The sequence below is a fragment of the Neofelis nebulosa genome, chromosome 8, assembly GCF_028018385.1.
Source record: "Neofelis nebulosa isolate mNeoNeb1 chromosome 8, mNeoNeb1.pri, whole genome shotgun sequence".
NCBI classification, from domain to species: domain Eukaryota; kingdom Metazoa; phylum Chordata; class Mammalia; order Carnivora; family Felidae; genus Neofelis; species Neofelis nebulosa.
The window spans coordinates 111,752,099-111,779,145 of NC_080789.1; the positions used below are offsets into that span (position 1 = coordinate 111,752,099).

A 27,047-nucleotide genomic window follows, 5' to 3' on the forward strand; every position below is an offset into this window, starting at 1 on the left:
CCACCCCTCTCTCCATGAGTTCCTGGAAGATTTGCTAGAAGGATATTGGGGTAGGTCTTGTCAGGTTACAATTTCCCAGTGCTTTCTTAGTGGCTTGCTTTGAGAGATACCTCAGGATTTTGCCTGAGGATGTGATTTAAAACTGGTTTAAATTTTTCCATCCTATCAGAGACGCAAGACAGGGCTGAGTGTTCTTTGGGGGTGTTTTATTAAAGGTGTCATAGAATTTTAAGTGCATTGAGAAGACACCTGCACCATAGCAAGACCCTCATTAGGCTTGTGGAATACAATATATGTGCTCCTATTTTAAAAATATAATATGTATCTTGATGGCATTTCTTTAAACTGTCAGAAAAAATGTCTGGAAGTGCATGTGTCTTTGACCTAGTCAAATATGTTTGATTCAACAACTTTGACCTTGGCAACGTTATTACTAATGCCACAATTTTTCTCATAGTTTAATGATTCTTTTAAGAAGATGGAATTGTATTACTACTGACTTCCTACCCTAAAGAGTATTTATGAATCCCCCAAACTCCATGCAATTCCATTTTTACAAAGAGTTCTCATATGTAAAAGTGATTTCCACAATGATAGAGAACAGAGACAAAGTGGTGTGGCCAAATGAGGAGTGAGTTTCACATTTTATGCCCAAGAGTTGACCAGAGCCTGAGAAATGGAACCTGCTGATACAGACGTCTGAATCAGGCAAGTGGGGATTACAGAGAGAAAGAAGAATCAGGGTGAGAGAGCTTTGAGACTTATTTTAGCAATTGCCTAATGACAGATTCAGGGTTTTGAATGGGAAATAGTATTTGGTATTCAGAAGATTTCTCGAATAAGGGGAAAAAAGGTAGCTCTGACCCTTGAAACGCTAATCTGAATAACAAAGGCTGAGCTGACTTTACAGAAAAAGTGTGAAAGTTTTCTGAATGTACTTCCCTCTCCTTTTCTTTATCTAAAGATACTGCACAGTGTTCACAGGCATAAACAGGCCTACCATCTAGAGTCATGGTACTAAATGGATAGGTGTTGTGGCTTTTTAAAAACATACTTATTGTCTAATGTTTTAAAATTCATTGTGGTCTGTTATTAGTTACAAAGTCAATTTTCTACTAATAATCTCTTTTCAAAAGGGAAAGTTCCTATTCCTAGTAGTCTGAACAACCTGGTCTATTACTTGGAAAACAAATAATCCTCTTCGATGCTCTTTTACTAGAAATTTCAGAAGTAAATATTTCAAGAGTAAAACAGTTTCTATCCCTGAGTATAACCTAAATAAATATTTCGAACCTTTTATTTTTGTAACTGAAAGTAACTAGTATCTGTTGTATTTTATATTTTTATTTGTCCTAAATATCATTTATTCAATCATTTTATGCTAAAAATTGTGATGAGTTTCTTTTTTCTGAAAGCATATTTTTCTGGTAAATATTGATAAGACCGTCTTTCATACGAAATGAGCTGAAGTTTTTTAGTCCATTTGCAAATCATGAATTCCGGATTTAATTATATCCCAAGGGAACAACCTGAGGAAACCAAAAGTACTGACATAATTGGATCAAATTGTGTAATCAAAAGCAAATGATATGGTTATTAAATCTAATGAAATGATCTCTGAGCATTTAATTCATTTCTCTGATTCACGAAATTTTAGTAATGAGTGTGTTGAAATGGACATTTTAGGCAGTCACCGCTTCTAAATAGTTCTTTCCTCTAGACCATTTTAGGTTGGAAATATTTCTAAAGGTTGTACCTTAGAGCAGAGAGTGGTATTTGTGGGGACATGGGTGAAAGGAAAGGTGGTAGGAAGTGAGGAAAGGGTCCTTATTAAAGGCAGAAGGAAAACAAAGGAGAAAATTGCTCTTACAAAGTACTGTTCCTTTTTATCAGCACCTTCATTTTATACAAAGTGAGCATGCTCCATACATTGGTAATCTATATGACATTTAAAGGAGTAATATTACTAGTCTATAAAGGTTTTGTTAAAATTCATAGAAAGCACAAGGTCCTGATAAATAAATGAAATGAATAGAAAACCTACAAAGAGCATATGTAGCACCACAAACGCGGTGAAATATTCAGTCTCACTAGTAATCTTAAATTCAAACTAGAATGACAACCAGGCTTCTTGTTGATTGGATTAACTAAGGGGTGGTTGTGTGCATGTGTGTGTGTATGTATGCACGTGCACGCGTGCGTGTGCGCACGTGTATTAGGGTAGCCAGTCAAGAACCGAGAAGGCTCTAAAATTTTATCCTCTAAACTAACTAGTTAGCCTGCTACAGTTTCATGGATGCTGATGGAGGACATGAGACTCCAGGGTCAGAGATGAAAGATTTCTTTACTCTCAGTACAGCCAGCAGCACAGGCATCAGCATATTTGGTTCAGTCCCCAAACCCATGGAAGTGTCATCAGTGGCCCAGATATGAGGCCTGCAGGCTCTGTGGGTTATGTTATAGGAGAGGTTATGTTACCTCCCTTGGGAGGGAGATACTGTGTTCTCAGGACATGCAAATATGCAAGAATCTGGTGGACAATTGTCTTCTAGTACAGACAAAAAAAGTTGTGAAATGTATAGTTTAATATGAGGCTGGTAAACATATCAGTTGGTTTGGTCCTTTCAGAAAATAATTTAGCACTAAGCTCTTTCAAATATCATGTCATTTGAAGTATTCTGTTTTAGACTCCTTTCAAAAAACATAATCCTAACTATTAAAATCTAGGGGCTCCTGGGTGGCTCAGGTAGTTGAGCTACTGATTTCGGCTCAGGTCATGATCTTGTTATTTGTGAGTTCGAGTCCCGCATTGGGCTCTGTGCCAACAATTTGGAGCCTGGAGCCTGCTTCGAATTCTGGGTCTCCCTCTCTTTCTCTGCTCCTTCTCCACACATGCTCTGTCTCTCTCTGTCTCTGTCTCTCAAAAATGAATAAACATAAACATTTAAATCTATAATTACCAGAGTTGAAAAGTATACTATGATAAGTGAATTGATGAAATATTAAATCATTTAAAAACGTGTTCTGTACAATTTGAAATAAAATACATCAATTAAAACATTTATATGTTTTACTTGATTATGTAAACAAAACCTATATGGTTTAAAAAAACTGGAAGGAAATACCAAATGTAAGGTGGAAAAGAGAGACCTCCTCTTGTATCAATACATTGTGTTCTTGGAGAGCATGCCATACTTTGATCATTTTAACCAAACTTTTGTATAAGATAGAAGACAGACTTATTTTTAAAACCAAAAGATATTTTATAAATCAACATTTAGCTTTACTTATGTAGAAGGAGGTTGCAAACACCTACATAGCGGGACAGTATTCCAAGTGTTTTACATTATTTAACTCCTATGATTCTCATAGAAACTCAATGGACAGTATTACTCTTCCCAATCTATAAATGAGTAATCTGAGATATAAAGAAGGTACATTTGTCAGAATCATGCAGAATCCATGTTTTTAACCACTTGTCTAAGGTGCCATACCAATTATAATATGTGTTTCATACTTTAAATTAGTGTATTTGTTTAATATCTTAATTTTTGTTTGGCGTTTGTATCACATTCTGGGTATTAGAGACAATGCAACAGTGGATACCTAATTAGTGTTGTTATCGTAAATCTCTAATATTATAAAATTTTGAACCATTATTTAAAATTGAGCATTCAAACTAATCATCACTATGTGCCTGTATCAAACGTATAATTGATTTCATTTTGTTTACAAGAATACAATTGCTTGATCCCTAGGAAATCTACCAACAATTTTTTGTTTCATTGAATTCAACTAGAAAATTGGGTTAAAATATTTTTTTAAAGCTACTTCCTTTATTGAAGCTATTTATTGGTTTCAAGTAAGTTAATGACTACATTTCATTTGAGAAATTATAATATTGCATTGGAAAGTAATAAACCAGTACACATTCTGATACATGTTTACGTGAGTGGATTTGTTATAGGACCCATGCATTACTCTTTACTTGCTTATTAACAACTTAAAATAATGAGGTGTAGAACTTTGGGGACTACTATATGTTTTCTTAATAAGCCCTTCAAAATTAATAATGGTGAAATATGTATTTATCACCTAGAAAAGCAGGGTAAAATATATATATATATAGCATATATATAGCAGGGTATATATATATAAAGCAGGGTAAAATATATACATATAATATAATATATATATATATATATATATATATATATATATATATATATATATCTTTGTCCCTATTGAAAACCCTTTTAAGTACCTGTGGACCACAGAGCCCAGTGATGAACTTGTTTTGATGTGTCTCTTCTTCACTCTTACCTCCATTCTTTTTTTGATTCTGATTTATTGAAATTTCTTCTCATTATCTCATTTATTTTATACAGCATCTTAATAAGTCTTTTTCTCATCTTAATCTCTTCTGCCGTTTGGAATACTACACCCAAATATTGATTTAAAAAAATCTCTCTGCTTGATTTCTAAGACTGATTAAATATAATGTATATCAATACCAATGAGTAATCCCATCGTTGTACTGCCCTATGTTGTCCTATTTTCTTTTTAGGCACTTGATTCTTTGCAAAGTCACTTTCAGAGAAATTCTAATATAATGATATTATGTAATAAAAATTAATGTATAAAAGTACTGTTAGGTTAAAAAAAATAGTAAAAATAGCCTTTCATTATTTTAAGAAGATTTTATGCTCGTGGTAAAAATACTTAACGCTATAAAGACACAATTAAAATCATTTATACTCTTGCCACCTAAATATAACCTCTGGTAACATTTCCCGATGTTCATTATTTCTATGTTTCTCCTAAAATGGATCCCCCCCCCCCAATTTTAATAGTAATTGTCACTCTGTATGAAAGTTCATTTATTATATGTTCAGATTTTAATATTTGTTTTGCCACATAAATTTTATTATATTTTTTGTTCTCACAGATCCTGGCCCTGACACTAACTAGTTAGTTGGCTAGGATCACATGCATTACTTAAGAGTTTTAGGTCACTCTTCCTTGAGTAAAATATATTGAAAAACCTTGACAAAACTCAAGAATCACAGATCTCATTTTCAAAATCTTAGCTCACCCACTGCAGGGAAATCTGAAATCTATTCTAGGCCTAATTTCCTCGTAATGAAAATTCCTACCTTGGTGTGAAGATTAAATGAAAGAGTGTATATGCGGATTGTATTGTGTTTTAGATGTTTAGTAAAATTCATTCTTTTTTCTCCAAAAATGTTATTTTTATATGTAAGGTGCTTTGCATGTAGTGATTTCTGTGAGCCCATTGCAGTTTCTGAGACAGACCAAATTATTTCCTTTATTCAGATTAGGAAAGCAGGGCTTGGTGACATGAATAAGGACATGGCAGAGGCAGGTCTCCTGCCCAGGTCAGTGGTTCATTGTAGCTCTGCACGTGCTGGGTGTGTCCGGTATATCTCTAGATGTGCTCTCATATACAGTGTTTAGTGAACCTTATTAGCAAATAGTTTGCATGTCAGCAACACAGGTCTGTTATCCAAACTGCACTGTGTACATATCATTGGGGACTTATTATGTGGGCATGTTGCTTGCTTATGTTTGGAAAAAAGTTTTTGTACATAATTTGTAAAAATCCCTTATATTTTATTTATTGAAATATGCTTAAAGGCAATGTTGAGGATTAAACTGAGGTTGTACTGAAGACTAAAGAAGTAGATTCTTTACTAATGGGCACATCATAGGTCCTTGATATGTATTAGCAATTATCATTTTTATTTTTTATTAGACATTATAAAATGTATTTTTTGCCTCTTCAAGAAGTGATTTGCACTCATCACTAGCAAAAGTTTATTTTATAATTATTTCAGTTCCTATCTTAATCAGATATTAATTTGGAAATAATTTTTAAGCCAAAGAGAAATTTTTTTGAATGAAATTAGTTATATTTTTTAAAAATATGGTATTTTAATAGCCAATGAGTAAGATAAGTCTTTTTTATTTACCCAGGTATTACTTACTTCCAAAATAAAACATTTTATTTTATTTTTTTAAAGTTTATTTATGTATTTTGAGAGGAGTGGGCAGAGAGAGAGGGAGTGAGGGAGAGAATCCCAAGCTCTGGCAGTGCAGAGCCTGATGCAGGGCTTGAACTCATGAACTGTGAGATCATGAGCTGAGCTGAAACCAAGAGTTGGATGCTTAACCAACTGAGCCACCCAGGCACCTCCAAAATAAAACATTTAAAAAAGTCACCTCAATAAGGATTAGAATGTTATTGTTAGAAAGGCAAGATGGTCAGATTACAAAGGTCCTTATGTTTCAACAATTCATAAATTAGAGTATTTTTTCAGGAATGTTCAAAAGAAAACAAATTGTGTTATTCTGGTAAGCAGGCTCTATTTGAAATCAGATTGATTAGGCTGATTAAAATCTTATCACGCAATGGGCTGCTTGGCCATTAGTGTGTGGTGGGGGAACTATAAATAGTGCGGTGGCTTCCGTATTGCTGAAGTGGTGACGTATACTTGAGTGGTCATCTGTTTGGGATAAACATGGATAGGAGTGAGTCAGGTGATGCTAGGTGGGATTAGTTATTGAATTCAGTGATGCTTAGGAGTAATATATAAGGGCTTCCTTATCATGGGGGCACAGGAAAAAAGGAAGAATAAAGTGAAGGAAGAGATTCCAGTGTGTGATTGGATATTGGACCAGATGTCTTCCAATACGATTCCTCCATGCCCTGAAATTCTAACAATATACAAGAAGCAGACTTCCATTTTGGAACTTCATTTTGAGATTCCACTTTGCATGTAACAGGTGCAGAGATACATACTTTTTGTTGTTGTCTGTGGTGAGATAGCTTTCATAAATCAGCACCATCTGTTCTTCTTTTACAGACTCTTCTTTTGCCTTGGGTTGTGTGGAGTCATGTTGTGTATGTTCCAAGACAGGAAATGTTTCATTTCTGTGGTAAATGAAAATTTCATGGGCTGTGTTAAATACTATGTTTGCCATTCCATTTGATCAGTATTAACTTGAGATGAGAATGTTTGGAATCCTGTTGAGGGGATGAAGCTCACATTTAATATTTAACATCACAGGTACTGAGTAATTCCTAATATAGCCCACGGTTATTTGGTGTTGAGCTCTGGGTTCTGTGGAGTACAGTTTATGTTATAATGAACTGTATTACATTTAAAAGTAGAACGGTTATTAATATCCCTCTAAGTACAAGAAAAATATTTTTATTTTAAAAGGTCTTATTATCTAGCATTGTCTATTCTTAAAGGATTTGAATTAGCTTTTTTCATAAATGTTTTTACTCAAGTGGAATATAATGATCATGAAGTAAAATTATATTACCCATTTCCTGATTTTATTTGTTTAGGAGGTTGCCATAGCTTTATCATTTTCAGTTGAGAAGTCCCCCTCCCCCAGATGTTTTCAATTGTTTTCCACATGTGATGGGAAATTACTTTTCCCTGGTGATTTGACCAATTAATCAAGTGTGGCAACATTAACACAAAAGCCTTCTGGAATTGTATTTGCGATACTTAGGGGACATGGAAAGAGATACTCCTTGGAATTATTTTTTGCCAAATGTGATCCCCCCAAAAAAGTGATTTAGTTCATGCTGTGAACATCCAAGTAAATATTTTTTTGGGTGCTGTAGCTCATTAGTAGTTAACATGACTCTCATTAAGTTTGGAAAGTCTTAGAGACACTCGAAGAAGTGTGAAAATGACTGTTTAGTTGAGCATTTTTGTAGCAATATAATTGAGCCCATTAAATTATTTTACTGTTAAGAATAATAAAAACACTTGAAAAATATTGTAAATTGGTTTAACAAGATAACATCAGAACTTTCATTTCCTTTTGTGCTTCATAAATATAAAGATCAAAGATAGGTGTGCAGGAAATTTAAGGAGGCAAAATAACTTTAGTTCTTTTAATAAGATGTTTTAAAAATGATACCTTATTTTTTAAAATTGTAGGCATATGTATTCAAAATCTTTAATTCCTTGGAACTTAGACTTTAAATATAGGCATATAGGTGATTGGTTTCTAGATAAAGTTTTATCATGTTACTGTAAAGAAGAAAGTGTACTTTTCATTTCCTTGCTTTATAAGCAACCAGTTACAAAATTTCTGCTCTTACTTTATGTGGTGGTCAATGGATGCACCATTCAATTTTTAAGTGTTCCAATTACAAATCCTTTACTTCTTTGCAATGACATCTACTTGAGTTTTCGGAGAAAATACACACACACACACACACACACACACACACACATATATATTAAATCTGTGACTATGGAGAAGATATTTAATACTCAAGAAGGAAGAAATACAACTAGATAATTTTTGAAATTAAAAAGATCATTAGTTTAGCCAAATTTAGTATTCTTAAACACATAGTTCATGGGAGTGCTTGTGATTTCAGAGTGTGTTGTCCATTGGTTGTATTGAGGCTTTTTCAAGTGAGGCTTGGCCTTTATATCATTCATAGTATGGAAGAGAGTAAGATAATTAATTTTTCCTAGAAGCAGGGAACAAATAAATTCATATGTCTTTATCCCTCACTTGCCTAATACACATTTCAAACCTGGGCTAAAACTCTTTCTCCTCAGCCAAGCTTATCAAGTATTCATTTTCTCTTATTCTTTTCTCTCCTTTGACTAGAGCTCCTCCATCTTTTAAAAAAATTGCTTAGTCAATACAATATGGTAGGTAAAAGGTTAACAAAATCTTTCCCTTCTTCTGCATGAGAATTTAAACTTTAGGGGTTTGGGGGCCATCTTTTTCTGAAAACCTGATAAAGGCTTCCATCAACTATCTTTTTATGGTAAAAGTGACCTCTGATTAGTAAATTGCACATGGACTCAAAAAACTGTAAATATGTGACAAGCCGCTCTGCGCATGGTGTTGTCTTGAGGTACCAGCTTTTGTGAGGCGTGAGGCTTTTAAGCCAGGGTGATGCTTGCCATCCTCTGATGTGTGTCCTTTCCTGAACCTGAGCTGTGGACCGGGGACCCACAAGAATAGCCCCTGGATAGCCCTGTGGTCTGCTGCTCCCAAAGATGAAAGTGGAATGCTGCCTTGCTGGAACGTTGGGTTTCCTGCCTTAGGTCCTTTGGGCATTTCAAATATGTAGTCAGAATAAAAATATATAAACAATACTGGAAGGTTTCTAATGAAAAAATGAGTACTCTCTATTCTGCTCCTCCTGATTTTCCCAGTCCATCTCCTCAGAGGGACTATTTCATGCAGATATTTTTTTCAGGTATTTACTCCCATATTTCTAAATAAAATATTTATGTTGCTTTTTCCTGGTTACCAGTTATTAACATCTGTTGACTTGTCACTGTGGAAGATGGTTTTTCCTTTTATGCCACTTTTACTTTCCATGTCCCCATTTTCTCCCTATCATCTAAGTTAAAGTAATAGCGAGCCTCACATTATATAGTAACTTGTGGCTCACTGCATAAGTAAGTAGGTACTCTGATGAAATATTCTTTCCTACACATTTTCCTTTGTTGTTCCTGGAGTCCACTGCTTTGACCTTTTCAAAATTTATTTTATCTGTATATTTCTGAAAAATTCCCCCCACATTCTCCATCAGGTCTGTTAAAATATTCTCCAAATGTTCAAAAACATCAGACCAATTATTAATTTATTTTTTTCATGCAGATTGACTTTCCAGACTTCTCTATCCTTTTGCTCTAATCACAATTGGCTTCTGCTTCTCTGGGCTGTCTTTTCGCCTTATGCTGGGGCTTTCCTTGAGTTCTGTCCACTGCTTTATTGAATTTCTTGGATTTTTCTGGTGCACATCCAAAAATAGCTTCCTATGAAAGGGTCCATCGGAAGTAAAGACTTTGCATTTGTTTCAAATTTCATTCTTGATTTTTCTTTAGTTGTTTGGTTGAACACAGAATTCACTGAAAAATTTTTTTCTTTTAGTGTGAAAGGTATGACTTTATTATAGAGTAGAATTTCACGTTACTTTATAAAAGCATTGTTGGGGTGTCTCGGTGGGTCAGTTGGTTTAAACGTCTGATACTTGATCTCAGCTCATGTCATGATCTTATGGTTCCTGATATCGAGCCCCAGTACAGAACCTGCTTATGTGTCTCTCCGTCTCTCTCTCCACTCCTCCCTCGCTCACTCACTCTCTCTTTAAAAATAAATAAACATGAGAAAAATTTGTAAAAGAAGGCATTATTATCATAGAGCATCTGTTAATGATATTTCTACTTTTGGTTTGCTAGCAATCATACAAATGGTACCATTTGGCAATGCTTAAATTGTGTTGTCCATTGTTCTCCTCCATTTTTGAATATCTTGAGAGCAGAGAGAGGCCTTTATCTTGGATTTTCCCTTTAAGGATGTCTATACAGCAGACGGCCTTGGTAGATAGGTATAGTGTCCTCTTCCAGAGCAATGGGCAGACATGATTACTACCTGTGTAAGGTATTTGGGTCCCCTAAGCTCAGGTTCCTTCTGTGTGTGCCAGTGTTCCCCGGTTCTCTTCTCATCACTTTGTGAGAATTTCAACTGGAGAAACCAGTGCATAGAAGGATGATACTCTGACTACTGCTGTAATGAACTGCCCTCTGTCTCTGACCCAGGGGTCTCGTTTTTTCTGCTAGCATCCATGAAGCTATGCAGGCTAAGTTAGGATCTTTCAAGTAGGGCAAAACCATAGACTCTTCACAGTTCTTGACATCTAGTTTTTTTCTCTGCAAATTTCCTCAACCTAACCCATAATGCTTTCTTCCTCATGCCATTTATTTGATTGTGTACTGCATTTAGTTGTTTATATTTTTCATATGTTTTCTCATTTCAAAGACCTTTTATAATGAAGGTACTTTGTATATAGCAAAGCACAACAAATGTCAGGTTTTATGAACGTTTCTAAAATGTGGATGATATATTTTCTATTTGAGTAGGTAGTATGTTTAATATTAACTTGTAAGGTATAAGGTATGAATAGGTGAATATATACTCTTAAATTATAGTTGTGTAACACTGCCTTGAATCATTTATTTGAGGTATGTTTTATGTCATATATTATTTATTTCTCTTTTCAATAACAGCTAACATTTATTGGGCAATTACTATGTGTTAGGCACCATGTTATGGCTATTTTATGGATTCTCTTATCCCTCTCAATAGTCCTAAGAAGAAGATGTTTTTATTGTTTCTGTTTTACAGAAGAAGACATAGAAATACAAAAGGGGTATGTAAATTGCCTAAGGATATAAAATTGGCAAATGAGTACTCACACCCAAATCTGTTTGATTCTTGAACCCTGGCTCTTAACCGCTACATTCTACTATAAAATGGAGAGAAGGGAAAGGATAAGAAATGTATTTTCTCACCTGGAAATTTTTTAACATTGTGTAGTTTGAATTATTATTTTAGGCCTTTAATATTGATTTGGGATAAATAATAGTTTCATTTTCTATGTCTGTAATGGAATTCAGTAAATAACTCATGCTAAAAGCAACTATGTTCAATCACAGCTTTTTAAAAGTACAAAACAACAAAATAAAGCAATACAGGAACTGATATTTACACATCCCGAAGCTGGGAAATTTTAAGTTGTGGTTCCCACAGCAATAGCAGCTCAGCCTCAGGGCAGTGAGTGTTGTGATCTAAACTGAACACCATATGCAGCTGCATGAAATAATATTCTACATGCTCGTGGGGGCCCGATAATGGCCACTATGGGAACAATGAATGTGTAAATTATCAGCTACTGTTTTATCACTGTAGTTCGGGGCATTTCATTTATGTGGCTGTTTCATAGTACAACCTAGGTGTTTCACTGGTTATACATTATGGTGGCATTTCATAGTGTGTAAATTATTAATGGATCCTGAAACAAAATGTTTTTAACTTGAAAGATTATTTTTATGTTTTCCATCTAATTTATAAACACTTTATTCTCCTCCCTATCCTCATTGCCAATGGAAAAGCATCCTTGTAGGAGTTCTTGTTTACATGTGAAGTGTGGTTTGTAGGCAGGTTCAAGATGCTGGTTAACCTTTGAAATGTATTGTGTGCTTGTGCTTAAGAGATGACTAAGAAGTGTGTATTAGAGCCTCTTAAAACATAGGATCATCAGTCTTCAACTACTTTGGTTTCATGCAGTGCACCACCACTGAGGACACATGGAACCTATCCACAACTTACAGAAAAATTCGGTGCATCCAGCTTCTTATTTTGGCAGATTCTCAGAGGAAATGTCAATTGGGTATTACCAACTGCTCTGCGTTGCCTTAATAGTGCTTGAAGAATTTAACATATTGTTTAACAGTGTGTGGAACCTAGGGCCTTGGCTTATCATTTTGTCCATTGGTGTCTTTGTTGATGGCCTTTAAATTTCTATGAGTCTCTCAAGTACATGGTTGAAAATATAAAATTTATCTTTAATGGTGGACTCCTATATAGGTGGTTTAATAAATTCACATAGAAAATCACTGTTATCAAATTTATATGTAGAAGAAAGGATAGACTAACAAATTACATGTATATATAAGTTATATGTATAAACTTCCAAGAAATGGATTAAATAAATTTTATTATTTTGTGTTTTGAAACTTAATACCCCAGAGATTTCTAGGGATGATTTTGTTTTTATTAGCAAAATATTTAGGGTATCTACTGGATACCAGGCACTGTGGATCCAAGGTAAAGCACACTAAGCCTCTTAGTGACTATGATTAGAGATTCCAAGTGTTACTAATTTGATTAATAAGACCACTGATATCAGTCAGGCATGTTTACCATTATTCAAATGATCCTGAAAAGCCAACTCTACTGTTAGTGAACTCTTTAATTGAAAGACAATGGCCAAGGTTATAAAGTAAGCATATCCATGAGTGGCAGTTCATTTATTTTTATGAGCCATCACATTTATTCCACATTCGTGTTTTGTAGTACATTTGTACTTACCCAATTTCTACAACATGTGGGACCATAACTTTTACATAATATTTCATTTTAAAAGGAAGAATACAAAAGTGGTGGTTTGATTATTTTGCTGTTTGTACCTTTTTCTAGGCTTAGTACTTCATAACAGAAGTACATAATCAGACATTTGGCCTACGGTAAGTTTATGTGAAATTTCAGAGGATGAAGGATTTGAGTCTAGGATTGTACATACTGCATGCTCATTTTGACAAATCTGGTTTAGTAGGAACTGGGGACCTTTGAAGCGTTTGGTAGTTGTTAAGGTTCTTAATGGTCTCAACTGTTTGGATTAGTAAAAATGTTAAACGTATTACCTATATCCTATACATTTATTTATTAACATGACATTGTGGTAATGTATAATGACTTCCAAAAACATACACCAAAAAGTGAAATGAAAATGTTAAGAAAGTTCACATAAATAGAAGTTCTTTTCTTATTTTAGTTGTGTCTTGCCCACTTCCTGGGGTATGCTAACTCAGGAAACTTACTTTAAAAGACAGCTTTTCATATACATCTACCCATCTTATCATTAAAGGTCATCCTCTCTGGAGGAAGGACCCAGTTAACATGATCATAATGCCTATCAAACTCCAGTTTTATCCAATTTCCTTTCACATTATGGAAGTAAATGTAACACAGAGTGTGCTTCTATTTGTGCTGTGTGTCTCTAGGATGAGGATGGGACAGAAGAAGACAACAGTCGTGTTGAACCTGTTGGACATGCTGATACCGGTTTGGAGAATATACCCAGCTTTTCCCTGGAGTAAGTTACTGATGGTTTTAACCGAATTTGTAATATACATGTAGCATCACTGATAGCAGCAAGTATTCCAAAAGCATATGGCATGCGGAATGTTTGTGCTTAGTTAAAACCATGCGTTGCATTGGTTTGTTTTCCAAAGAGCATCTTTCATCTATTGAGTTAATTATCTAATGTAAGAAGTATAGCATGGAAATTCACATGTTCTGTCCTGAGTTTCATGCCTTGGCAAATACTATTAAATTATAATATAAAATAGTATTTGATTGACAATGTCATCTTAACAGCACTGTAACTGTTTTCAAATTGCTTTGTATGTCATTGTTTTGGTCATTTGTTCGTTCCTCAACTTTGCTAAATTAAAAACAAAATGTGTAGATCTACTTTACTTGAAAAACCAGTTGGATCATGTAAGCATTAGTCATGTTAGTATATATTTTTTTGATTTGGAAAAATCGAATGTCTCTTGAGAGATTTGTTGAAATCTCTATTTGTTGAAAAATTCGAATCATAGGTTAGGGACCTTGAACATGGTTTTAGGTATAAAAGGAAGAAGAAAAACTTTACATTATTTCAGCTTTACAATTGTCTTAAATATTGGCATGTTTAAATGGAAGGTGTTTTTAGGACTTCTTCCCTTGGTAGTTTAGACCAGGGAGGGCAGTCATTCTGAAATTTTTTTTTGACTTTGGGTAAAAGTTGAAAGGGCCTAGATATCAACATTTAAACTCTTAACTCTGTCTTTTCTTGGTGTTTCAAGGGAAGGCTCTCAAAAAACTGCCGTCAGTGAGAGTAACAGTTTCGAGAACCAGGTTATGTTTAGACAGATAGCAACCAGCAGTCTCTGTTACATTTGAGAAGACTTGCCATGTCCTAGTTCTTTTAAGAAAGAATGTGGAATAAAATAAATTTATAAGTTATATTCTCAATTGACAAGCTAATCATTAAATAGATGTTCAAATGATATTAAATATCTAAGATGTGAAATTCTATGAAAACATAAAAAATTAAAAATTCACTTGAATAGTATTACATTAGTAAATATTTTGGCAGTATGGCAGGATTCTAATTTTTTCCTAATTAGTGTATGTGATTAAATATATGCGTGTATTCTCAATTTTGTTTTGATTTGTTTGATATCACTATCTTTAATTTTCTTTAGTCTTTATATTATATAGTCAGGACATTAATAGTATGTAGCATAACTTTATTTTTTATTTAAGTAATATAATTGAAGAATTAGCATTTCCTTTATAGTTGTCCACATTGCTTCAACTAGATATTTAATTGAAATACTAGTTTCAGAAATTGTCAGATAAGACCTGCTTAGATTTCTGCGCACTACACATACACACGCACACACACACACATGGAAAAATCTATAAAGGAAGTGAAATCTCATAAAAGGTTTAGAAAATTTACATTCTCTGAGTTAAACCAGTTTTCATTAAACTCTGGCTTATTATATTAATAGTAAAGTACTTTAGTTATGTAATAGAAGTAACTTCATGTTACTTCTATATCTCTTCATGACTTTAAAGCTCAATTACAAACACTTATGAAAATTATTTGATTTTTATTAGAAAAAAAATTTTTTTACATTTATTTATTTTTTGAGAGACATAGAGAGACAGAGCACAAGTTGGGGAAGGGCAGAGAGAGAAGGGGACACAGACTCTGAAGTAGGCTCCAGGCTCTGAGCTGTCAGCACACAGCCTGATGCGGGGCTCAAACTCACAAACCGTGAGATCATGACCTGAGCTGAAGTTGGTCGCCCAACTGACTGAGCCACCCAGGCGCCCCAAAATTATTTGATTTTTAGCAGGTACCTGTTGGCTTTGAGAAAGGAGTTTCATACCTGGTGTTGCAGTTACACTTAGAGAAGTAGGAAATGGTGACTGAATTAATGGTGGAACAGTGGGATGTAAAGATGGCTGGATCACATGTGGACTGTCACCTACAGAAGCAAAAGCTTTTACCTCATTGAGTTATTGGAAGGAGCAATAATGTGACATATGCAGGAGCACTTTGTAAATTTTAATGTGCTCTGCAGCCAAAACACCTTTACTCATTTAATCTATATTGTCCTTGAAATAAATACTGCGGTGGAAAATTTTTCATGGAAATCTAGAGTTCTGACTTACAAAATGTGTACTTGTATTACACATAGAACAGTGTGTGGTCCGAGAGAAATGGTTCTGTGTCATTTTAATGTAGTTATTTCTGCTGATTGCTCTCTCTGCATGCCATCAGGCTAGTGTTCAGGTATGTAGTGTTTATTGTCGCTTTCATCACCATGCTTCTATTCCAGAATGTGTACATGTATGTGTGTGTGCTTGGTGGGATTTCCGTTTTGTTCTCTTTTGTTGTTGTGTGTCTGTGTTGTAGCAGTTTTTTTGTTTTGTTTTGTTTTGGTTTTGGTTTGTTTACAGTACATGTTCATGCTCCCTCATTCATCATTGTCTCACAGTGATATGGTAAAGCTCGTACAAGTCCCCAACGATGGAGGGCCTCTGGGAATCCATGTAGTGCCTTTCAGTGCTCGAGGCGGCAGGTAACGTATCTTGGAGGTTTTTAATTGAATCATAATGTTGAGTGTTTTATCTTCATTTATGCTCAGATATAGAGTGGTGTTGACTTAGCATATGCTTAATAGGAACAGTTTCATTTGGGGCCCTCGCTACTTCATACGTATACATCATAATCATGGAAAGCACTCAGGCTGATGAAGAAATCAAGCATTTAAATTATTCTAATAATTTTATTGGTCATCACGCATCCCTGCAAACATTGTACTTTGCTGTACATTGGTGAAACACTTCAGAGTCGAAACTCCAGCTGAATTTCCAAAATTAAGGGAGAACTTAAAGCAGTTTTCTGGAAAAATTTATCCAATAAAAATTATCTGGGTAACTTAGGGAAGGATTCATGTTAAATTCATTTTTTTAGTTCTTTAATCTTGAAAGATTTTTATGATTATGTTTGAAATTTGTGAAAGTTAAATAAGCTATAGATTTATTTCCTACTATGCGACTTGTGGCTCCTTCTTTTTTCAATCTCTGCACACTCAAATGTCAAATTTTGTACGGCTAATGACTTCATTAATTTATAGAATGTGTATCTTTAAAAACTTCAAATGTTGTATGAGTTTCTTTTCTTCTGCCTTTTTTTCTGTGAAAAAAACTATCCTTGGGTTTATTAAATTTTTATTTTAATATGTTTATTAAATTGTGAATTGATACTGCAACTAAGGGTGATGGGCCTCTGTTAACAACAAGTGAAGGGCATTGCATCCTTGCCCTGGAGCTGTTAACTGTTAAGTGCTTGAAGTTTACTTACACACTCTCCTGAATCCCATCCAGTAATTACCTGGTGAAATCTATTTATGAACTACTTGGCTTCTCATTCTTTCTTTTATTGTTATGATTATATTTATTTATTTTTTAACTTCCTTTACACTGGGAGAAGAAAGGGGAAAGCTGGCAGATGGCCTTAGACCAGTGACTTGAGATGTAGTTCACACTGTTGCCAGGGAATTGCAAGCATGTAGCATGGTGTAAAAAACAGATGGAATGTCAGTGATAAGTGTGTGATTCAATTATTTACTTAAGTTTGTTGATTGAGTATTGTACCACCGTCCTAATTGTGGTGACTCCAGATTTCATCTCGTTGGTAGAGCACAGGCTTTATGGAATGTCTGGAAGCTGAAACTGATTTACCAAGAACTCTGCTGGAGTAAGAGGCTTGACAGTTAGTGTTATATAACAAGCTGTGAACTTCACCTTGAATTTTGAGGTTGTGTTATATTCACAGGGTTCTGACTGCTTTCTCTTTTTTCCTCCTTCTCTTTATTTTTAAACTCTAGAGAAGCATTGAAATTTCTTTAAGGCACTTTCATTTAAACACAGTTCTTTTTCAAAATGGACTTTGCCTTTATTTCCTTTAAAGAATACAACTTTAAATGATCTCAAAAGTTAAATTTTTTCATTTATTTTACGAGTAGAAAGAAAAAACATAAGGTAAAATGTGTGGATTATAGCTTCCTGATATTAGTGTACCTTTACCTTCCTGTGGGATGTAACTTTTCACAAATGGGACTTAATTGTGTATATACCAGCTTTGAAGCAGTATTTCATTTTTTGTTGTTATTGAAGTATAATTGATGTTAGTTTCAGGTTTCAACGTAGTGATTTGACATTTATATACATTCTGAAATGATCACCATGATAAGTCTAGTTACCATATGTCACCATACAAAGTTAATAAATAATATCGTCTATATTCCCCATGACTTATATTCCCATGACTTATTTATTTTATAATTGGAAGTCTGTTCTTCTAGATGCCCTTCACCCATTTTATCCACCCCCAAAACTCACTCTCTTCTTGCAACCATCGGTCTTCTGTATCTGTGAGTCGGGTTTTGCTTTGTTTTGTTCATCTGTTTTGTGTTTTAGATTCTACGTGTAAGTGAAATCATAGGGTATTTGTCTGACTCATTTCACTTAGCATAGTACCTTGAAGCTCCATCCATGTTGTCACAAATGGCAAGTTTTTCTTCTATTTAATGGCTGAGTAGTGTTCCATTGTATACCCATACCACATATTTATCCCTTCATCTATAGATGGACATTTAGGTTGCTTCCATATCCTGGCTATTGTAAATTAAGCTGCAATGAACATAGGGGTACACATATCTTTTCAAGTTAGTTTTTTTGTTTTCTTTGGATAAATACACAGAAGTAGAATTGCTGAATTGTACAGTAGTTCTTTTTTTAATTTCTTGAGAAACCTCTGTACTGTTTTCCATAGTGGTATCACTAATTCCTACCAACAGTGAATGAATGTTTCCTTTTCTCCACATCCTCACCAATACTTGTTATTTTGTGTGTTTGTGTTTGTGTGTGTATGTGTGTGGGGTGGGGTTAGTCAGTCTGGAAGGTGTGAAATGATCTTATTGTGGTTTTAATTTGCATTTTCCTGATAATTAGTGATGTTGAGCATGTTTTCATGTGCGTTTTGGCTGTAGAAAAAATGTCTACTCAGATCTTCTGCCCATTTTTAATTTTTTTGCCTTGGAGTTGGGTGAGTTCTATATATATATTGGATATTAGCTGTTTTTGTAAAATATGAATGTCAAGTATTCTCTCCTATTTAGCACAGTACGTTTTCATTTTGTTGACAATTTCCTTCACTTGCAAAAACTTGTTCATTTGCTATACTCTCATTTGTTTATTTTTGCTTTTGTTGTTCTTGCCTTTGGAGTCAAATCCAAAAAATATCACTAAGACCAATGTCGAGGTGGTTATCACCTATGTTTTCTCCTTGGATTTTTATGGCGTTAGGTCTTATGTTCAAATCTTTAATCCATTTTAAGTTATTTTGCATATGCCTTAAGATGCAGTCCAGTTTCATTCATTTGCAAGTAGCTATCCAGGTTTCCCATGCCATTTGTTAAAGAGACTGTCCTTTCCCTGTTGTATATTCTTGCCTCCTTCCTCATAAATTAATTGATCATATAAATATGTATGTATTTTTGACCTCTCTGTTTTGTTTTCTTGATCTGTGTGTCTGTTTTGTGCCAGTACCATAATGTTCTAATCACAATAGCTTTGTAGTATAGTTTGAAATCAGGGAGCATCATGCCTCTAGCTTTGTTCTTCTTTCTTAATATTGTTTTGGCTATTTGGGTTCTTGTGTGCTTCCAAAAGAATTTTAGGATTGTTCATTTTAATTCTGTGAAAAATGCCATTGAAATTTTGATAGGGATTGCAGTGAATCTGTAGGTTGCTTTGGGTAATATGGACTAGAGTGTTGTGTTTTCATTTTTATTTGTTTCCAGGTATTTTGGTTTTGGCTGCTTCTTTTGTTGTTATTGTTAATCCATTGGTTGTTTAGTAGCCTGTTGTGTGGTCTCTATGTGTTTTGTTTTTTTCCAGTTGTTTCTTGAAGGTGATTTCTGCTTTCATACTGTTGTGGTTGCATAAGATGCTTAATAGGATTTAAAAAAAATTTTTTTTAATGTTTTTTTTTTAATTTTTTTTTACATTCTTTCTTTTATTTTATCTTAATTTTTATTTTTTAAAATTTACATCCAAGTTAGTTAACATATAGTGTAATAATGATTGCAGGAATAGAACTTAGTGATTCATCACTTAGATATAACAGCCAGTGCTCATCCCAAAAAATGCCCTCCTTAATGCCCTCGCCCATTTAGCCCACCCCCCCCAACAACCCTCAGTTTGTTTTCTTTTCTTTTTTTTTAATATATGAAATTTATTGTCAAATTGGTTTCCATACAACACCCAGTGCTCATCCCAAAAGATGCCCTCTTCAATACCCATCATCTACCCTCCCCTCCCTCTCACCCCCCATCAACCCTCAGTTTGTTCTCAGTCTCTTATGCTTTTGCTCTTTCCCACTCTAACCTCTTTTTTTTTTTTTTTTCCTTCCCCTCCCCCATGAGTTTCTGTTAAGTTTCTCAAGATCCACAATAGGAGTGAAAACATATGGTATCTGTCTTTCTCTGCCTGGCTTATTTCACTTAGCATCACACTCTCCAGTTCTATCCACGTTGCTACAAAGGGCCATATTTCATTCTTTCTCATTGCCACATAGTACTCCATTGTGTATATAAACCACAATTTCTTTATCCATTCATCAGTTGATGGACATTTAGGCTCTTTCCATAATTTGGCTATTGTTGAGAGTGCTGCTATAAACATTGGGGTACAAGTGCCCCTATGCATCAGTACTCCTGTATCCCTTGGGTAAATTCCTAGCAGTGCTACTGCTGGGTCATAGGGTAGGTCTATTTTTAATTTTTTGAGGAACCTCCACACTGTTTTCCTGAGCAGCTGCACCAGTTTGCATTCCCACCAACAGTGCAAGAGGGTTCCCGTTTCTCCACATCCTCTCCAGCATGTATAGTCTCCTGATTTGTTCATTTTGGCCACTCTGACTGGCTTGTGGTGATATCTGAGTGTGGTATTGATTTGTATTTCCCTGATGAGGAGTGACGTTGAGCATCTTTTCATGTGCCTGTTGGCCATCCAGATGTCTTCTTTAGAGAAGGGTCTATTCATGTTTTCTGCCCGTTTCTTCACTGGATTGTTTGTTTTTTGGGTGTGGAGTTTGGTAAGCTCTTTATAGGTTTTGGATACTAGCCCTTTGTCCAATATGTCATTTGCAAATATCTTTTCCCATTCCGTTGGTTGCCTTTTAGTTTTGTTGATTGTGTCCTTTGCTGTGCAAAAGCTTTTTATCTTCATGAGGTACCAATAGTTCATTTTTGCTTTTAATTCCATTGCCTTTGGGGATGTGTCAAGTAAGAAATTGCTGTGGCTGAGGTCAGAGAGGTCTTTTCCTGCTTTCTCCTCTAGGGTTTTGATGGGTTCCTGTCTCACATTCAGGTCCTTTATCCATTTTGAGTTTATTTTTGTGAATGGTGTAGAAAGTGGTCTAGTTTCAACCTTCTGCATGTTGCTGTCCAGTTCTCCCAGCACCATTTGTTAAAGAGACTGTCTTTTTTTCCATTGGATATTCTTTCCTGCTTTGTCAAAGATTAGTTGGCCATACTTTTGTGGGTCTAGTTCTGGGGTTTCTATTCTATTCCACTGGTCTATGTGTCTGTTTTGTGCCAATACATGCTGTCTTGATGATGACAGGTTTGTAGTAGAGGCTAAAGTCTGGGATTGTGATGCCTCCTGCTTTGGTCTTCTTCAAAATTACTTTGGCTATTCGGGCTTTTTTGTGGTTCCGTACGAATTTTAGGATTGCTTGTTCTAGCTTCAAGAAGAATGCTGGTGCAGTTTTGATTGGGATTTCATTGAATGTGTAGATAGCTTTGGGTAGTATTGACATTTCGACAATATTTATTTTTCCAACCCATGAGCACGGAATGTTTTTCCATTTCTTTATGTCTTCTTCAATTTCCTTCATAAGCTTTCTATAGTTTTCAGCATACATATCTTTTACATCTTTGGTTAGATTTATTCCTAGGTATTTGATGATTCTGATACAGTTGTGCATGGGATCAGTTTCTTTATTTGTCTTTCTGTTGCTTCATTATTAGTGTATAAAAATGCAACTGATTTCTGTACATTGACTTAGTATCCTGCAACTTTGCTGAATTTATGTATCAGTTCTAGCAGACTTTGGGTGGAATCTGTCAGATTTTCCATGTAATATATCATGTCATCTGCAAAACATGAAAGCTTAACTTCATCTTTGCCAATTTTGATGCCTTTGATTTCCTTTTGTTTGATTGCTGACGCTAGAACTTCCAACACTATGTTAAACAACAGCGGTGTGAGTGGACATCCTTGTCGTGTTCCTGATCTCAGGGAAAAAGCTCTCAGTTTTTCCCCATTGAGGATGATGTTAGCTGTGGGCTTTTCATAGATGGCTTTTATGATGTTTAAGTATGTTCCTTCTATCCCGACTTTCTCAAGGGTTTTTATTAAGAATGCTGAATTTTGTCACATGCTTTTTCTGCATCGATTGACAGATTCATATGATTCTTATCTTTTCTTTTATTAATGTGATGTATCACGTTGATTGATTTGCGAATGTTGAACCAGCCCTGCATCCTAGGAATGAATCCCACTTGATCATGGTGAATAATTCTTTTTATAAGCTGTTGAATTCGATTTGCTAGTATCTTATTGAGAATTTTTGCATCCATATTCATCAGGGATATTGGCCTGTAGTTCTCTTTTTTTACTGGGTCTCTAGTTTAGGAATCAAAGTAATACTGGCTTCATAGAATGAGTCTGGAAGTTTTCCTTCCCTTTCTACTTTTTGGAATAGCTTGAGAAGGATAGGTATTATCTCTGCTTTAAATGTTTGGTAGAATTACCCAGGGAAGCCATCTGGTCCTGGACTCTTATTTGTTGGGAGATTTTTCATAACTGATTCAATTTCTTCGCTGGTTATGGGTCTATTCAAGCTTTCTATTTCCTTCTGATTGAGTTTTGCAAGTGTGTGGGTGTTTAGGAATTTGTCCCTTTCTTCCAGGTTGTCCATTTTGTTGGCATATAATTCATCATAGTATTCCCTGATAATTGCTTGTATTTCTGAGAGATTGGCTGTAATAATTCCATTTTCATTCATGATTTTATCTATTTGGGTCCTCTCCCTTTTCTTTTTGAGAAGCCTGGCTAGAGGTTTATCAATTTTGTTTATTTTTTTCAAAAAAACAACTCTTGGTTTCATTGATCTGCTCTACAGTGTTTTTAGATTCTGTATTGTTTATTTCTGCTCTGATCTTTGTTATTTCTCTTATTCTGCTGAGTTTAGGGTGTCTTTGCTGTTCTGCTTCTATTTCCTTTAGGTGTGCTGTTAGATTTTGTATTTGGGATTTTTCTTGTTTCCTGAGATAGGCCTGGATTGCAATGTATTTTCCTCTCAGGACTGCCTTTGCTGCATCCCAAAGCATTTGGATTGTTGTATTTTCATTTTCGTTTGTTTCATTTTCATTTTCGTTTGTTTCCATATATTTTTTAATTTCTTCTCTGATTGCCTGGTTGACCCATTCATTCTTTAGTAGGGTGTTCTTTAACCTCCATGCTTTTGGAGGTTTTCCAGACTTTTTCCTTTGGTTGATTTCAAGTTTCATAGCCTTGTGGTCTGAAAGTATGCATGGTATGATCTCAATTCTTGTATACTTATGAAGGGCTGTTTTGTGACCCTGTATGTGATCTATCTTGGAGAATGTTCCATGTGCACTCAAGAAGAAAGTATATTCTGTTGCTTTGGGATGCAGAGTTCTAAATATATCTGTCAAGTCCATCTGATCCAATGTAGCATTCAGGGCCCTTGTTTTTTTATTGACTGTGTGTCTAGATGATCTATCCATTTCTGTAAGTGGGGTGTTAAAGTCCCCTGCAATTACCACATTCTTATCAATAAGGTTGCTTATATTTATGAGTAATTGTTTTATATGTTTGGGGGCTCCCGTATTCGGTGCATAGACATTTATAATTGTTAGCTCTTCCTGATGGATAGAGCCTATAATTATTATATAATGCCCTTCTTCATCTCTTGTTACAGCCTTTAATTTAAAGTCTCGTTTGTCTGATATAAGTATGGCTACTCCAGCTTTCTTTTGACTTCCAGTAGCATGATAGATAGTTCTCCATCCCCTCACTTTCAATCTGAAGGTGTCCTCAGGTCTAAAATGAGTCTCTTGTAGACAGCAAATAGATGGGTCTTGTTTTTTTATCCATTCTGATACCCTGTGTCTTTTTGTTGGCGCATTTAGTCCATTTACATTCAGTGTAAATTATAGAATATTATTATAGAAAGATATGTATATTATTATAGAAAGATATGGGTTTAGAGTCATTGTGATTACTGTAGGTTTCATGCTTGTAGCGATGTCTCTGGTAGTTTGTCTCACAGGATCCCCCTTAGGATCTCTTGTAGGGCTGGTTTAGTGGTGATGAATTCCTTCAGTTTTTGTTTGTTTGGGAAGACCTTTATCTCTTCTATTCTAAATGACAGATTTGCTGGATAAAGGATTCTCAGCTGCATATTTTTTCTGTTGATCACATTGAAGATTTCCTGCCATACCTTTCTGGCCTGCCAAGTTTCAGTAGAGAGATCTTTCAAGAGTCTTATCGGTCTCCCTTATATGTTAGAACACGTTTATCCCTAGCTGCTTTCAGAATTTTCTCTTTATCCTTGTATTTTTCCAGTTTCACTATGATATGTCATGCAGAAGATCAATTCAAGTTACGTCTGAAGGCAGTTCTCTGTGCCTCTTGGATTTCAATGCCTTTTTCCTTCCCCAGATCAGGGAAGTTCTCAGCTATTATTTGTTCAAGTACACCTTCAGCACGTTTCCCTCTCTCTTCCTCCTCTGGGATACCAATTATGTGTAGATTATTTCTCTCTAGCGGATCACTTATTTCTCTAATTTTCCCCTCATACTCCTGGATTTTTTTAATCTCTCTTTTTCTCAGTTTCCTCTTTTTCCACAACTTTATCTTCTAGTTCACCTATTCTCTCCTCTGCCTTCTTCAATCCGAGCTGTGGTCACCTCCATTTTATTTTGCAGCTCATTAATAGCATTTTTAGTTCCTCTTGGCTGTTTGGCTGTTCCTTAGTCCCTTGATCTCTGTAGCAATAGATTCTCTGTTGTCCTCTATACTGTTTTCAAGACCAGTGATTAATTTTATGACTACTATTCAAAATTCACTTTCTTTTATATTGTTTAAATCGTTTTTGATCAGTTCGTTAGCTGTGGCTATTTCCTAGAGTTTCTTTTGAGGGGAATTCTTCCATTTCGTCATTTTGGATAGACCCTGGAGTGTTGCGGAACTGCAGGGCACTTCCCCTGTGCTGTTTTGAATAACTGGCGTTGGTGGGGGGGCTGCAGTCAGACCTGATGTCTGCTCCCAACCCACCACTGGGGCCACAGTCAGACTGGTGTGTACCTTCTCTTCCCCTCTCCTAGGGGCGGAATTCACTGTGGGGTGGTGTGGCTCGTCTGGGCTACTTGCACACTGCCAGGCTTGTGGTGCTGGGGATCTGGCATATTATCTGGGGTGGATCGGCAAGGTGCACAGGGCCGGGAGGGGCAGGCTCAGCTCGCTTTTCCTTCAGAGATCCGCTTTGGGAGGGGCCCTGCGGCACCGGGAGGGAGTCAGATCTGCCGCTGGAGCGATGGATCCGCAGAAGCACAGCTTTGGGTGTTTGCACGGTGCAAGCAAGTTCCCTGACAGGAACTGGTTCCCTTTGGGATGTTAGCGGGGGATGGGCGAGGGAGATGGTGCTGGCAAGAGCCTTTGTTCCCTGCCAAGCTGAGCTCTGTCGTCCGGGGCTCAACAACTCTCCCTCCCCTTGTCCTCCAGCCCTCCTGCTCTCTGAGCAGAGCTGTTACCTTATAACCTTCCAGATGTTAAGTCCAGCTTGTTGTCAGAACACACTCTGTCCAGTGCCTCTGCTTTTGCAAGCCAGACTGGGGGCGGGGGGGCTCTGCTTTGCTGGTGGGCTTCCCCTCCGCCCCGGCTCCCTCACGCCAGTCCCCAGTCTGTGTAGCGCGCACTGCCTCTCCGCCCTTCCTACCCTCTTCTGTGGGCCTCTCGTCTGCGCTTGCCTTCAGAGAATCCATTCTGCTAGTCTTCTGGAAGTTTTCTGGGTTGTTTAGGCAGGTGTGGGTGGAATCTAAGTGATCAGCAGGACACGGTGAGCCCAGCATCCTCCTGTGCTGCTATCTTCCTCTTGTTTTCTTAATGTTTATTTTTGAGAGAGACACAGAGCGCACGTGGGAGAGGGGCAGAGAGAGAGGGAGACACAGAATTCGAAGTAGGCTCAGGCTCTGAGCTGTCAGCACAGAGCCTGATGTGGGGCCTGAACTCACAAACCGTGAAATCATAACCAGAGCTGAAGTCAGATGCTTAACTGGTAGCCACCTAGGCGCCCCTGGGTCTTGTTCTTTTTATCCATTTAGCCACCCTATGTCTTTTTATTGAAGGATTTAGTATTTACATTTAAGGTAATTATTGATAGATATGTACTTATTGCCATTTTGTTTAGTCTTTTTTTCTGGTTGTTTTTATAGTTCTCTGTTCCTGCTTGCTGTCTTTCTTTGTGGTTTGATGACTTTCTTTTAGTTTTATGTTTAGATATTCTCATTTTTTTGTGTGTATTTTAAGATTTTGTTTTATGGTTACCATGATATTCATATATAAGAGTGTGTGTGTATGTGTGTGTGTGTGTGTGTGTGTGTGTGTGTAGCAATTTATTTTGATAGTGATTTAAGTTAGATGGCATTCTAAATGCACTGTATTTTTACTACCCATCCCCAGTGTTGTATGTTTTTGATATCGTATTTTACAGCTTTTTATTTTGTGTATCCCTTATCTAATTATTGCAGTTACAGTTGATTTTACTACTTTGTTTTCATACTAGCTTCATAAGTGGTTAATCCACTACCTTACTCTATATTTGCTTTATCAGTGTGATCTTTTTTCTTTCATATATTTTCTTCTAGTTATGGCCTTTTGTTCAGAGCTTAAAGAAGTCTGTTTATCAATTCTTTCGTATTGCCAGTTTTGTGGTGATGAATTACCTTATTAGCCTTTGCTTGTCTCGAACTTTGTCTCCTTCTGTTCTGAGTAACCTTGCTGGGTAGAGTATTCTTGGTTGGAAGTTGCTTTTGTTTTTTCCCAACACTTTGAGTATATCATGCCACTTCCTTCTGTCTTGCAGAGTTTCTGTTGAAAAGTCATCTGGTAGTCATCTGCAGTTTCCCTAGTTATTTTTCTCTTGCTGCTTTTAAAACTCTCTCTTCAACTTTTGACAT

General features: G+C 35.9%; 1 protein-coding gene across 22 annotated transcripts in view; it reads left to right on the top strand.

Moving 5' to 3' along the window:
• Positions 1–27,047, top strand: part of PARD3 (par-3 family cell polarity regulator) — a 668,338-nt gene that overhangs the window by 355,701 nt on the left and 285,590 nt on the right. For 21 of the 22 annotated variants that reach the window (XM_058681495.1, XM_058681510.1, XM_058681501.1 and 18 more), the window contains 2 exons: positions 13,647–13,738; positions 16,206–16,289. In XM_058681495.1, coding sequence (XP_058537478.1) covers positions 13,647–13,738; positions 16,206–16,289 — 176 coding nt within the window. The remainder of the gene's footprint in view (positions 1–13,646; positions 13,739–16,205; positions 16,290–27,047) is intronic. The other variant, XM_058681507.1, reaches the window with a different exon arrangement.